This window comes from Nuphar pumila, chromosome 10, assembly GCF_984573655.1.
Source record: "Nuphar pumila chromosome 10, dmNupPumi1.hap1.1, whole genome shotgun sequence".
Classification (NCBI taxonomy): domain Eukaryota; kingdom Viridiplantae; phylum Streptophyta; class Magnoliopsida; order Nymphaeales; family Nymphaeaceae; genus Nuphar; species Nuphar pumila.
This window is the reverse complement of record NC_143258.1, coordinates 76,878,298-76,891,696: the sequence shown is the minus strand read 5'-3', so window position 1 is coordinate 76,891,696 and position 13,399 is coordinate 76,878,298. Positions and strand designations below refer to the sequence as shown.

The 13,399-nt window shown below is 42.3% G+C and overlaps 1 protein-coding gene across 1 annotated transcript; it reads right to left on the bottom strand.

Annotated features, from left to right (window-relative positions):
• Positions 1-12,284: 12,284 nt before the first annotated feature.
• LOC149826897 (calmodulin-binding protein 25-like) lies at positions 12,285-12,893 on the bottom strand. The gene has a single exon (XM_090018393.1). The coding sequence runs from the start codon at positions 12,891-12,893 to the stop codon at positions 12,285-12,287; it is 609 nt and encodes a 202-aa protein (XP_089874519.1).
• Positions 12,894-13,399: the final 506 nt, after the last annotated feature.

The window sequence follows — 13,399 nt, the reverse complement described above, 5'->3', positions numbered from 1 at the left end:
ATTCTTACCAAAATGGATAATGGGAAGTGTTGAGATTTTAAGAGAGGAGAAAACTAAGTCAATAGCCAAGTATGAGAGAAAGTGGAAAGAATGGAGGATCCAACATTTAAAAATAATGCCATGGCTTATTAATAGCATTGACATTAAAAAATGCTCTAGTTTGGCTAAGTTTGAGAATGCTCATGACTCTTGGAATTACTTTAAGCACATATATTTGCTTAAAAATATTGCACATGTGTGCAATTTACAAGACAAAATAAGAACCATAACACAAGGAGAAATGAGAATTAGAGGGTGTTGCAATGCTCTAACTGAGTTGTGGGATGAGCTTGCACTTTTGAAACCAAAGTGACATTGGCTTCACCCAAAACAAATAGAGGCAGAACACTTTACCAATTTGTCAACAGGTTGAGACCCGAACAAATCCCTGTTTTAGTTCAAAGTGGATCTTTAGCCTTCGGATCTGATATCAAGCTGGTCATGTATTTTAGATTGTGGGATTGATAATCATTTTGAATTTGAGAACCGAGGCATTCAAACACGCCCATAAGGCCCATAATGCAGATTTTGGCCTATGGCCACCTCAGTGAAAGAAGAAATCAAGTTTTTAGTGACATTGTATTGATAGTCTATATAGATCAGGCCCCATGTCCATGATGTAGACATTTGTTTGGAATCATGGAACAAATCATGATCTGTGGATAGAGATGTTGATAAAGTATAATTTTATAGAGTACTTTCCATTTTACTAAACTGTGTATGGCAAAAGGTGATTATATATTAAAACTTTAAAGGACCGTAGAAGTTTGAACCATTTCTCTCTCCATCAAAAGAGATGAGTTTTGCTGTGTCACCTTTTACAAGGTTTTAGAGTCTTTAGCTTCTGAAACGCTGGTTTTAGTGAGCCCTGTTGTAACTCGTAGGTTACTTGGTAGACGGTTGGAGCTTTGGTGATAGAAAGCACTTCCAGCTCAATTCCAACTGAAAAATGTTTAGGCTAAAGGGAATTGAGTCAGTTTATTAAGTGGGCTGAAACAAGGACATCTTCTCTAAAACAAGGCCACTAGAATTGGACCTTGCTTCTCTTGATGCATCCTATTTACATCCGTATCTATGCAGTGCTGTAGACGGGTTTGGTTTGGGTCAAGCTGGAGTTAATCATAAAGCAACCCAATCACTTCTAGTCAGATTCTGCATTTGGTTGACTCGTTTGTGTTATTTCCAGAAGCTGCTGAGACAGTTACATTAATATAAAATATGTAAAGGGAAAACATCGACTGCTATTGTCGGCACCGTGCTGTCTAGTACACTTCACCGGGTTTTTCAATGTTTTTTTCTGAATGTTTTGTTGATAAAAAAACACGATGGATATGATCAAAATGTTTATTTAGTAAGAAACATATTTTGAATCTCTTGATTGTGATGTGTAAGAGGGTTTTTCATGTGCTTAAAAAATCAACAGTCCATAGTACACAAACGTTAATGGAAAAAAATTATCCAGTTTTTACATCGTAATAGCTTCGACTCAAGGTGCACTTCCTAATAAAGAAACCATACTGAACTCATCTAGAGGCAAGATTGATTAGATCAAATTCACGTTTATGGTTTCCTGTTAGATAAGATGGTACTATTGATATTAGCAGATAGGCTTGCATTTGGTTTATCACCGAAAAAGAACCCAAAAGTTGAAAAAATATCCTATTTTAAAGTATCCTTTCCGAAGGCCCTGTCAAATGTTTTGGTTTTCATTCTCAGAGGAAGAAAACCTGTCACTACTATAGTGCCTGATTAGGGATGGCAGTGGACCAGAGGGAAATGGGCCCTGCCCTGCCTCATCCCGTTTGGACCGGGGATGAAGGACATGAAACGGGGTTTGAGGCGGGGGGATGGAGGTTAAAATCAAAACCTGTGCGGGGATGGACTTACGCCCTGCCCCCGTCTGGATCCCCACCTTGCCCTGCCCCGTCCCCAATCTTTCTTTAGGGATGGCAATGGACCGAGGGGAAACGGGCCCCCATCCCACCTTGCCCTGTTTGGACTGGGGATGGAGGACATAAAACGGGAATGGAGGTTAAAATCCAAATCCGTGCGGGATGGAGGTCCGGATTTTGAGACGGGGCGGGGGTGGAGGCATTGTCCCCCGGCCCTGCCCAAGTCCACTGCTATCCCTATACGTGATCCTGCTCCATGGCGTGTTCATAGGCACATGTGCAACAACCGCAGAAAGCCAGTCAGTGGGTATGCGAACAGCACCCTGCCCATGGGATGAGGTGCTGGTTTGGCCCCTATCTGTTTCTGTTTTAGCCAAACATGACTCAAGCTGTCTGGATTTTCCCAACTTGTTTCAGATAACTGGGATAATTTGGGATATTGATTTGTTTTCCACAGTGCAACGTCCCAACTGACCCTAAAATTCTGCGTTTGTGGGTGCAGAATATTCTTTAGTTTAGACTTATAAAGGGTTCCCAACTTTCAATGGCTCATTTATTTCTAGCTACTTTCAGGTGTCTAGAGAATTTTGAGGTTAGGCGACTAACTGTAAAGAATTTTTTGCAGTTTTCTACGAACTGAAGTTCTGTGTTTTTCTTCTTAACTAGAGGAATCCTAAGGCTAGATGCCACTGAAAACCCCAAATCTCTTGGATTGTAGACATTCCCTACTGCTACTTTTTCTCACTGCTACTGAAAAATTTAACCCATGATTGTGGATGTGACATCTAGATTGTATCAAACTAGAAGTTTAGGAAATTGTGGGTTCTGGATCATAGTTTCAAATATGGCTGATATTTTGAAATCATCGGCGATGTTTGAAAGGTTGATTTTATAAAAAAAAATCACTCGATATTTTCAAAATATCATCTACTGTTTTTAAAAATATTATCTACTATTTTGAAATGATCACCTTTTTGTCGCATTAATTTTTAATGAAATGCCTTTTGTACATTTTTTTATGTTATATATATATATATATATATATATAGCGAGAGAGAGAGAGATTCCTGAGAAAATCTGGAAAATTAGTTTTTTCAAAATACTGCAAGATTTACCCTCGCTGATATTTTTCCCAAGAACGAGATTTGCGACCATTGACCCTCTTAGACGCTACCAAGGAGAAGCAGAGGTATTAGGATGGAAATGTGTTAAAAGGTCTTCACATCTGCTTACCAAGGGTTACTTTTGTCATTCAGAATGATGCCACGGGGTTTTTTAATGTGGAAAAAACTAGTTTAGTAATTTTAATTACACAGAAGCATCTGCTAGCATGACTATGAAATAAGAAAGATAAAAAAATCGTTATAAAATTTGACGTAACTCTTATCATTTATTGGCCAATAATATGCATTCAACTGACAAGTGACAAGACAAACTCTGCATTCAACTGACAAGTGACAAGACAAACTCTGCATTCTTATAGTAATAGATGCGGTGTGTCATGCAAGATTTTGGAAGATCCGGTGCACAGTGACAGTTTCAATCAAAGGTGTCCTTGCACGTTTCATTTATTATCCACTAAAGCATGCACCACCTTGCCATTCAATAATCTATTTGACAAGAATCCTTTTTTTTTTTTTTTAAAGGCAAGCAGAGGTTAGGGTTAGGAACTTAGGCAGACCTCCACCAGTTATACAATTATACCATTGGGTTCTGAACCTGCAACGTCGTGGCATGCACCAGCTGCTCCTACCAGGCAAAGGGAATCCTTTACTTTTGCTGGGATTGTAGAACAAATTTTTTTTTTTTGAAGGATATAGGTGATTGTATTGCACCTTTTATCATTAGTTAGATTGAAGGAGCTGACAGGAGTCATTTGGGAGGTGTCAAATCCGAGGATCTGATGACCATCACCATTTATATTTCACGCAACCTTGATTCTTAGGTAACACCATCACCATTTATCTGATTTATTGGTAGTTTGCAATCATCTACCTACTCTGTAGTTTTTTCTATTAAAGACGGGGAAACTACCATTGAGACTTAGTTGTGCTGGCTAAGCTTTTGGGTACTTATGGTCGCTTCCCGATAATGTAAACCTGTGGTGCATCCCTTACTTTGGCTGAGCAAGGGATTAACAAGGGCTTATCCCTTGACTTTTGTCCTTTGCTCTCATACACCTATGAAAATGGAACCCTGACCACCAGTCTAGCGGCCAAGGCCCCTTCCACTGCACCAAACCCCTTGGGGCTCCACCTACTTGTAGTTACTGTCCGCGTTTATCATCAAAAGATTCTAGGGACCAATTCCATGTCTAGAATTGGACATTAGGGGGGGGGGGGGGGGAACCCTCCCCGTGAGTCTTTGTGTTGAGACCATAACAGGAACTTGCAGCACTTGGGATGGCCTGGACTCATTTCTCATTCGGGTCTCTTCCTAGTCTATTAAATCTTTCGAAAAATGATGTAGATGGTACTACTCACTTTTGGCATAAATCTGAGTTTTGACTGCAACTGGAAAAATATTGCAAACATGGCCAATTTACTTGATTCTTTTGCCCACTTGTTCCCTACAAAAGTCACCACCTTTTTTAAAACCATTTTGTTTATGTTAACGCCTTAAAAAATCAGGTGTCATATAAGTTGTTGCCTGAAAAAAATCAGATGTCATATAAGTTGTTGCCTGAAAAAAATCAGATGCCACATAAGTTGTCCAAAAAATCAGACGAATTGGCAGCAAAAGGCAAAAGTGTCAAGTGAACAGTAAAATGGGCATGTTAATTATGTTATCTAAGTTAGCAATGGTATTTTCAATAAAAGCAAGGGTCTTCTGTGTGATTGTCTGTTAAATGTTTTACAAGTCTTATAGGTCTTGCCCTCCTAGAGGGTATTCTAATAATTTTAGTTAGTTGATGTGACCGTGTGACCCAGGCAAGGCACTTGTACTGCACCTCACGTATCATTGCCATCCTTTTCCTCATATTTTTCTTGCCAAGAAGTCAAGAATGGGAGCCCTACTCCAAGCCCTGTGGTAGCCATATATGTCTTCAAATTTGGATTTTGAGAATCTAAGCCTAATCATTTTTGCAAGTGCTTTTTTTTTTTTTTGGAACTAACCTTACATATTTGATCTTAGTGAAAATAGACTCTTGGATTATCCTACATGTAGGTAGAGTTGTATAAAGCTTAAAAAATCAATAACCTATACAATATGCAATATTTTTTCAGTGCCTAAAATCATATTTTTAGGTAAAAAAAAACATGGTCCAAACGCTGATTCGAGGTATTTATTTGTACATACAAAAGTTTCTAGCAAATGTTAACCATGGGTTTACCCAGATCCGACTCATACCAAACCCTATAGGGTCCAGGTATGGTGATAAATAAGAAGACCCGATTAAGACTTAGATCCAGACCAGAAGGTCCGATTAATACATGGATGGGGGAAAAGTTTGTGAAATTTTATACCAAACCAGGGCCCGACATGAGTTCTGATTAAGACCTGTATATTTTTAATTTAAAAATGATAAAAAATATTATTTTAATGAGTATGGCCCGGGTCTGGTTCATGTAGTTCTTATAGGGTCCGGGTATGGTTTCTCTTATGATGCGTCTGATTAAACCTGGGTTCAGACCCGATATCATACACAAAAATCAGGGCCAGGTCTGGTTCCACCTGGATCCCAACCAAACCCTACCGGTTAACACCCCTATTATTATTATTATTATTATTCATATGCTTTCCCGGAGGTTTTAATTACATGAAAGTTACATGTAGATGGGAAAATTTTAAAAAGATAAACATCCAAAATTAGGTCTATACCTCTTGCTTAGGAGGGGAAAGAGAAGATAGAAAAGCAAAATTATTGTTGATGACGTTCAAGCTTTTCCATCCAAATAACAACAGATCACCATCATCACGGTTTCTGTCCTTGGCCTTTTTCTTATGGAAATTGACAATTTTTTTTTTTCATAAATAAAGCCACTTCGGTCCAAACTGGGTGCAAAATAATACTTGGAAATTCTCTATTACATAACCAAACGTCGGAAATTCTAGGCATACCCTAAAAACTTGTGTTGATTCCAGGGGAAAATCCCACCCCCACAATCGCACTCCTAGTTTCATAGGTCTCGGTTTTCCTTTTCTTTTTTCAAAGTTCAGGACTTCAAGTATCTTTTCTCGAGGCTATTTCCTGCCCCTTCCCCCACCATGTGTGCGTGGCCACCTTCATTTATCATCTTACTTAAAAAAAGGGAGCAACTTTGGTACCACATCAAGTCAACCGCAGCCAAAGTGGATTCTTCCCCCACCAAAAGACAAACTACTCAGTCAATGGCTGAATTGTCGAATAGGTCCATGCTCATCTTCCTAATTAGCACCCTTGTCCAAGGCCAGAGTCATCTCAATATTTTTTTTCTAGGCCAAGGGAAAATGACAAAATATCGCTAGCCAAAATCTCACGATAAATTGAAAGTTTTTTTTAAAGTCTCACGATTTTTGGGCCAAAAAAAAAAAATCAAAATAGTAAACAAATTGATTCAAAAATAAAAACCACATGGTTTTTTTGTATGATAAATAGCTGATAAAAACATACATATCGCATTTAAAATGTGATATTTATGTTCTTGATGAAAAACTCGTGAGAAATTGAAAATATATATTGCGATAAATTACTGTTTTTTAACTTTTGAGTAGTTTCTTGCAATATTTTCATAAATCTCATGGGATTTATCACTGTGGTAAAAACCTTGAGTAAATCCAAACTTTGACCTTGCGGCCAGGTGAACCACAGATACCCCTAACCAGGAAGTTGCAGCCCTCGTGAGCATCTTCTCTCTATCTGTACGTATCTAGTTATTTATTATACTGGTGGAGCTGCACAATAGCCCAAGCCCTTTGTTTTTAGCTAGCTTGGTACAGCCTCAGCCAAGCTAGGGCTTGAGTTGGGTTGAATGAGATAGCTGGGTGGTTAGGTTGCCTGTCATAGCTGAGGTTCGAAACGCATCAGGGTTATTCCCTAGCTTGCTAGTTAAGAAAAAACAAATGGCTAGATCTCGAGTTTGAGCCAAGTTTGAACACTGTTATTCAAGATTGGCTCGAAACAGATTAGACTCAATATAGTACTTGTTTTTTCATCGAAAAGATGCAAAAAGGAAGGAGAGTTGAGCCGGTCACTGCACATTTTTAAGAGTGAAAATTAAAAGCCTAACAGTTGGACCAACACCTCCCTCTTACAAATGAAATTCATCAAATAAGATAAACATGTTACTTATGTGTTTTACACCAAGTTTGTTCAAGCCTTCATGAACTTGTGCTTGAGCTTGGCTGGTTTAACTAAATAAACTTCAAGCTAGGCTCGAGCTTGGCTCGTTTGATAGCCAAACCAAAGCTCGAGTCGAGATTTATAAAGCTGTGCCTGGGGTGGACTTTCTCATCAATAATTTAAGGTTGAATTCTTTGAAATTTGTAAGATGGAACCATTTGAACTGCGGCCCACAAGGATTGACGACCAGGGGGGGTGCCTCCTGCGTCGAGTCAAGCCTAGAATCAGACAAAGGCTGCTAAGAGATCGAGCATTGACTTGTTTGAGAAATTAGTCTCAAGGAAATCATGGTTAGCTGGGATTTGAATGAGAAAACCAAACTTTCACGTTAAAATGCACCCCAAGACTGAAGATATTGGTTAAGTAATTAATTAGTTCAATCACGATCTTAGGATATTGGATCTTAATGCAGTCAGCAGCAGCTTCTAGCAAAAAAAAATTTAGACAAGTCTTAGTGGTGTGGTTAATCACAACCGTACGCAATACTTTGTGATTTTATTGTTATGTTTTCAAGGGCCGGTATTATACCAAAAAATGTGATATTTTGAAAGATCACCTATTGTTTATTATGATAACATTGCTAAAAAAAAACTATTTGTAGTGTTTTTATATTACTCATATATTCACATGTTTTTATATATACCAATATTTTTTGAAGTTTTTGTTAAGAAAAACTAGATTTTTTTTGAAATATTGCAAAATTTTTGTTATAGAGAGAGCGAGATTGTCGACTGTGATTTACTTGCTTAATTAATTAAAGGATGCGAGCTCATTAAGTGACCCGGTTCTTCCTTGGTCATAAAAAAGGAAAACTGACCGTAGCTTTGGTGGGACAACCAACAATTGAGGGGTGCAAATTTGACCAGCCTAGGGACACCAACCTGACTGACTTTAAAAAAATGCTAAAACTAATAGGATTTAGGCATTACTAGCTAGGTGGCACCAGACCAGCCGCTGGCCGGATCATTTAAATTCTTTTTTTTCAATATTAGTGTTTTTTTTTATCTTTTTTTGTAATTTTTTTTTATAACTGGCAATTTCACGCAATAACCGGACTGTGCCTCCCTTGCTGGGTGACACCATCCCAGCCATTTCCTGCCTGGTGGCTGTCCAGAACCCTACAGGGTCCGGGTATGGTGATAAATAATTAGAAGACCCTATTAAGACCTGGGTCCGGATCCGAAGGTCTGATTAATACATGGACCCAGGTATAGTTTGTGGAATTTTATACGAGACCCAGACCCGACCCGAGTTCAGATTAAGACAAGCAATTTTTAAATGTAAAAATGATAAAAAATGCGGTTTTATCGGGTATGGTCCTGGTTTGGTTCATGTAGTTCATATCGGCTCCGGGTATGTTTTTTCTTATAGCGGACTCTATTAAACCCAGGTTCGGACCCAAAGGTCCGATCAATACATGAACCCAGGTATAGTTTGTGAAATTTTATACCAGACCCGGACCCGACCCAAGCTCCGACTAAGACACGCAAATTTTCAATGAAAAATGATAAAAAAAAGTATGGTTTTTATCAGGTATGGTACTGGTTTGGTTCATGTGGTTCTTATCGGGTTCTGGTACATTTTTTCTTATAGTAGATCCGATTAGACCCCGGTCTGGACCTGAGATCATACCCAAAAATCTGATCCAAGTCTGGTTCCACCTGAGTTGGAAACAAACCCAACATGCTGACACCCCTAATTACATGAAACCTCATAACACCCACATACATATATACCCACCCTCAAATCAACGCTGTTTTATTCGTTTTAAGTCCTTATAGGACTGAGAAATGAAATGAATCGGTCGTGATACAGCTCGTAAACAGTTTGTTTAAACTCATGAAATGTGTTTGGCAAAATGAACACTGACTAAGTAGTAATAAATATATTTTATATCATAAAATGTAAATGGATGAAGCTAGGGGTGGCAAAATCTGACACGACCCACCAACCCGCTTCTTAGCTGGGTTCAGGTTTGGCTTAAACGGGTCGACTCACCTAACCCGTTTATTAAACAGGTCGGGTTCCTGTTAGGGGTATGCCAACCCGTCTGACCCGTTTAATAAACGGGTTAGGCGGGCGGGTCAACCCGTTTACCCGACCCCGGACACCGTGACCCGAAAACAAATACTACAACTTTACAAGGGAATGATGGTCGAAAACAAAGGCCGACGAACCGCTTCGAACCACTGACGGAGGACATGGAAACAAAGATAGTAGGAATGGAGGACAGCAGGGACTCAGGCGAGCATATTAGCCCGAACGATGATGCAGACCAGGGAGAGGGATCAAACCGAACGCACACCAGCGGCGTCCACTCAACGAAAGAGGTTCAATGTCGTGTCCTGTGGAGGATGGGTCTTCTTGGGCAGGGGAGGCTCAATGTCGTGTCCTGATGATGGAGGACACCGTGATCGCAAATCGTGCAAGGCGCAGTCTAACTCAAAGTGGTATGCCTGTTGACAATGACAGGACAGTGTGGTCAGGCAGTAGGGGCTGCACAGAGTTGTACCTGTGTTTTATGGGACCTGAGTCGAAGGAAAAAAATGGGCCTCTAAAATTTTTTTTGGGTCCTGGGGCCCAAGCCTCATTGACCTCTTTACAGGTCTGGCTCTGGGGCTGCATGCACGTCTTAGGACAAACACATGGCCTTCACCCACCATCGTGAAGGGCAACAGAGAAAGGGTCCGCATCACAAACCCCTCACTAACAGTATCAGAATTCACAAAGCCAGTGAAGAAATCAAAGGGTGCAAATATACGAGTAAAATTTTTTCCGACGAGGGGAAAACTTGTCGGTGAAGTTCGCGAGGAGGGCTCTGCAGGGGCACTGGATCAAGTTGTTGGCAAAGTCGAGGAGCCAAAACCCCAGCACTAAGACGGTGACCACGAGCGGCTGCAGACCGGAGCTCGGGGGATCGCCGAGCAGGGAGCCAATGTCGGAGGAGAAGCCGATGATGACGGCGAGGGAAATGGAGAGGGCGTTGACGACATGGGCCCTAGAGGTTGGCGCAGCAGTCACTGATGTGGCCAACAACGGGCTGGATCACCATGCCGGAGACGAGGTCGCATAGCCAGAAGAGGCTGACCCAGGCGTGCGGGATGTCGAGCTCCTGGACACCCGAAAGAGCCACCTCAGCGACACCCAATCCCTCTTGGTCGTCCCTTCCTCTACTCCTCCTCCTCCTCCTCCTTTGAAAGATGACGAAGGTATCATCATCCCATCGTCTCCTTTCTTCTTTCGTTCACTGGTTCAACTTTTCCTTTAGTGGTGTAGTCGTGTAGGGAAAGGCGATGATCCCATCAATATCATACAGCGAGAGGGGGCTGTTTATTTCAAGCATGTGAGAGTGTACACGTGCCAAAAGGATTTTGTTGCACGACACCTAGTTTTTGCTTTTGCTTTTTTAGCCTTTTTTTTTTCTTTCAACTGACGAGAGCGCAGCACGACGACCAATGCCCATCAGAAAGCGTGCCTGAGAACTCATCAATGCTTCGAATGTAAGTTATGTAACGATACCTTTTTCAGTTCCATTCAATTCAAATAGTGATTCCCAACCATAATTAGAGGAGACAAATTTACAGAGGTGCCCCCAGGCTTTACCACTCCCCTTACCAATCGCCTGTCAACCCGTTTACCCGAGCCTGACCCTCCAGCCTACCCGTTTACCCAAACCCGCCCGCCAACCCGTTTACCCGACCCGACCCGTTTATTAAACGGGTTAACTGTGTCGTGTCAGGTTACCCGTTCAATAAATGGGTCGGGTTCATGTTTGCCACAGCCGACCCGTTTAATAAACGGGTCAGATTCGTGTTGAGGTATGCTGACCCGCCAACCCACCGAGACGACCCGCCAACCCGATTGCCACCCCTAGATGAAGCTATTGGCTTACACATAGGTCAATGGGTCGGATTTGGTTCGGATCTAGGTGAAGCTAGCTAGACCCAAACCTCATTTGAGATGATGGTACCCAGTCCGGACCAAGGTCTAATGAGACCCACTATAGAAGAAACTATACCGGAATCCTATAAAGCCGGACCATACCTGATAAAACAATATTTTTTTATTATTTTTACATTGACAAATTGCGGATCTTAATCAAAACTTGGGTCGGTCCCTGGTCTGGTATGAAATTTCACAAACCATACTTGGTAGGCTCTATATATTAATTGGTCCCTTCGGGTTCAACCCTAATTTTAATCGGGTTTTCTTGTCACCAAACCCTGACCCTATAGCATTTGGTACAGGTCGGATCGAGTCAAACCCCACCTGTTGACACCCGTACTCAGCTTAAGTTTAGTCAAAATTCTATTATTTTGGATTTTGAAAAAAATGCAATTTCTGTCCAGTCAGCAAACTCCTGCTCAATTCTGACTTGACTCAGCTTGCCACAAGAACGAGCACAACACAAAACTCTCTCTCTCTCTCTCTCTCTTTTGGGTTTGTTTGGCTAATTTACCAGACTGCTGACGTGGGTGGACACACTCGTTATTCCCGAAAAGCTCCAGCCAAACCTTCAAACCCATCATCGCCCAAACCCAACACCATGATGGCCCACACCACACCCATGTGGGGTCATGGCTGTGGCTCAGTCATATACTTTGAATCGTAGCGCCCAAGTTTGCATCACGAATGGCACACTTGGAGTATGCCGCTGGATAGCCTGTCAGTAGTTTTTGTGGGGCCCAAAACTAGAAGATGGAGGGCAGCCAGGTGCAGATGCGCACTCAAAGTGTGCCATGTGATGGCACCTGATCCTGTACAACCCCAACCACTCCGCACCTCCTTCTCCCAGTGGACACATTTTACGATGGACACGCTCCCCCTTGCTTTTTGACTTCCCACTCAAACAAACGTCTCCCAGAAGCCAAATGGACAAGTGGTTCAATTAAAAAAATTAGGGAAAGCCACTAGATAAGCTCTGAAAAGGACACCTATCTACAAAAAGAGAGTACACGGATTGATTTGATCCCACACAAAAAGAAGGAAACACAAAAAAAAGTTACAAAAAGGAAAAAAAAAACTACGATTTACATGACGCGCCAAGATTCCAACGTGGGGAAGGCGCTCTGAAACGAGTCAAAATCCAGAATCGGAATATCAGGAACCGGGACGAATCCCAACCGCTCCGGCTGCACTGAACCAGCCTGGTTCAGCAGGAACGCCGAGGTGTCCAGCGTCGGGAGGACCCCTCCGGCGGGTAGAGAGGTTCGCGGCCTCTGCGGTTCGGGTCTGAAGATGGACGAGCTTCCGACGGCGGCGGGACATCGGATCCCGGTGACCTGCTGGACCTTCAGGCGGAAGTTGGCGGGATCGGTATTGATGAAGGTCGTCGGCGATTTCTTCGACGCACGGGATTTCCTCTTGGAGATCTTTCCGGTGGGCGGAGGAACGACGGTCTCCCGGCGGGGTGAAGGTCGGAAAGAGCCGTCCGTGTCGGAGCTGGTGGGGCTCGTGGTGGTGATTGTGTCGGATTTGGGGAGGAAAGCGGAGGAGTCGGAGTTGCAGATCTCGAGCTGGAGTGCCCGAGTAAGGGCGTCGGTCTCCCTACTCATCAAGGCCTCCGAGAACCAAGAATCGACGGTCAGGGATGGCCGGAATGCCCACGTTTCGAGGCTTGAACAGTTCTGGGACGCCATTTTTTCTCCTCCTCCTTTAACTTTCTCGTTAGATTGCCTGGAATTTAGTTCAAACGGCGAGTCGAGACAACCCTGCTTCGTCTCTCTGTATCGGATCAAACGTCTCGGAAATCTCTGTGTGGAATAAAGGCAGCGTCCTCCCGGAACCGGTCAACTAGATGATTGATCCGTATCAGAGTCTAAAGAACGAGCGACCCCTCACTCCGTATGTAGTACCTGTTGCGTGTAAGAGAAGCAACCCTTCTCCCACTGCAACGAAGCTTCTAGAATAGCAGACTCTGAACAAAGGAACAAAAAAAAAAAACAAGACAGCGAAAATCCTCGGAAAGAAACGCCGTTTGCTTTTCGAGAGAAAACGGGAAAAAAGAAAACCCTGAAACGCAAGGAAAACTCGGCGGAAAATCAGAAGTTCGGCCGGGATTTCTCGCACGGTTCGGAAAGAGAAGAAACACACGCCTCCTGCTCCGATTCCCTCTACTGATACAGTTTGAATTGAGCTACAGAAG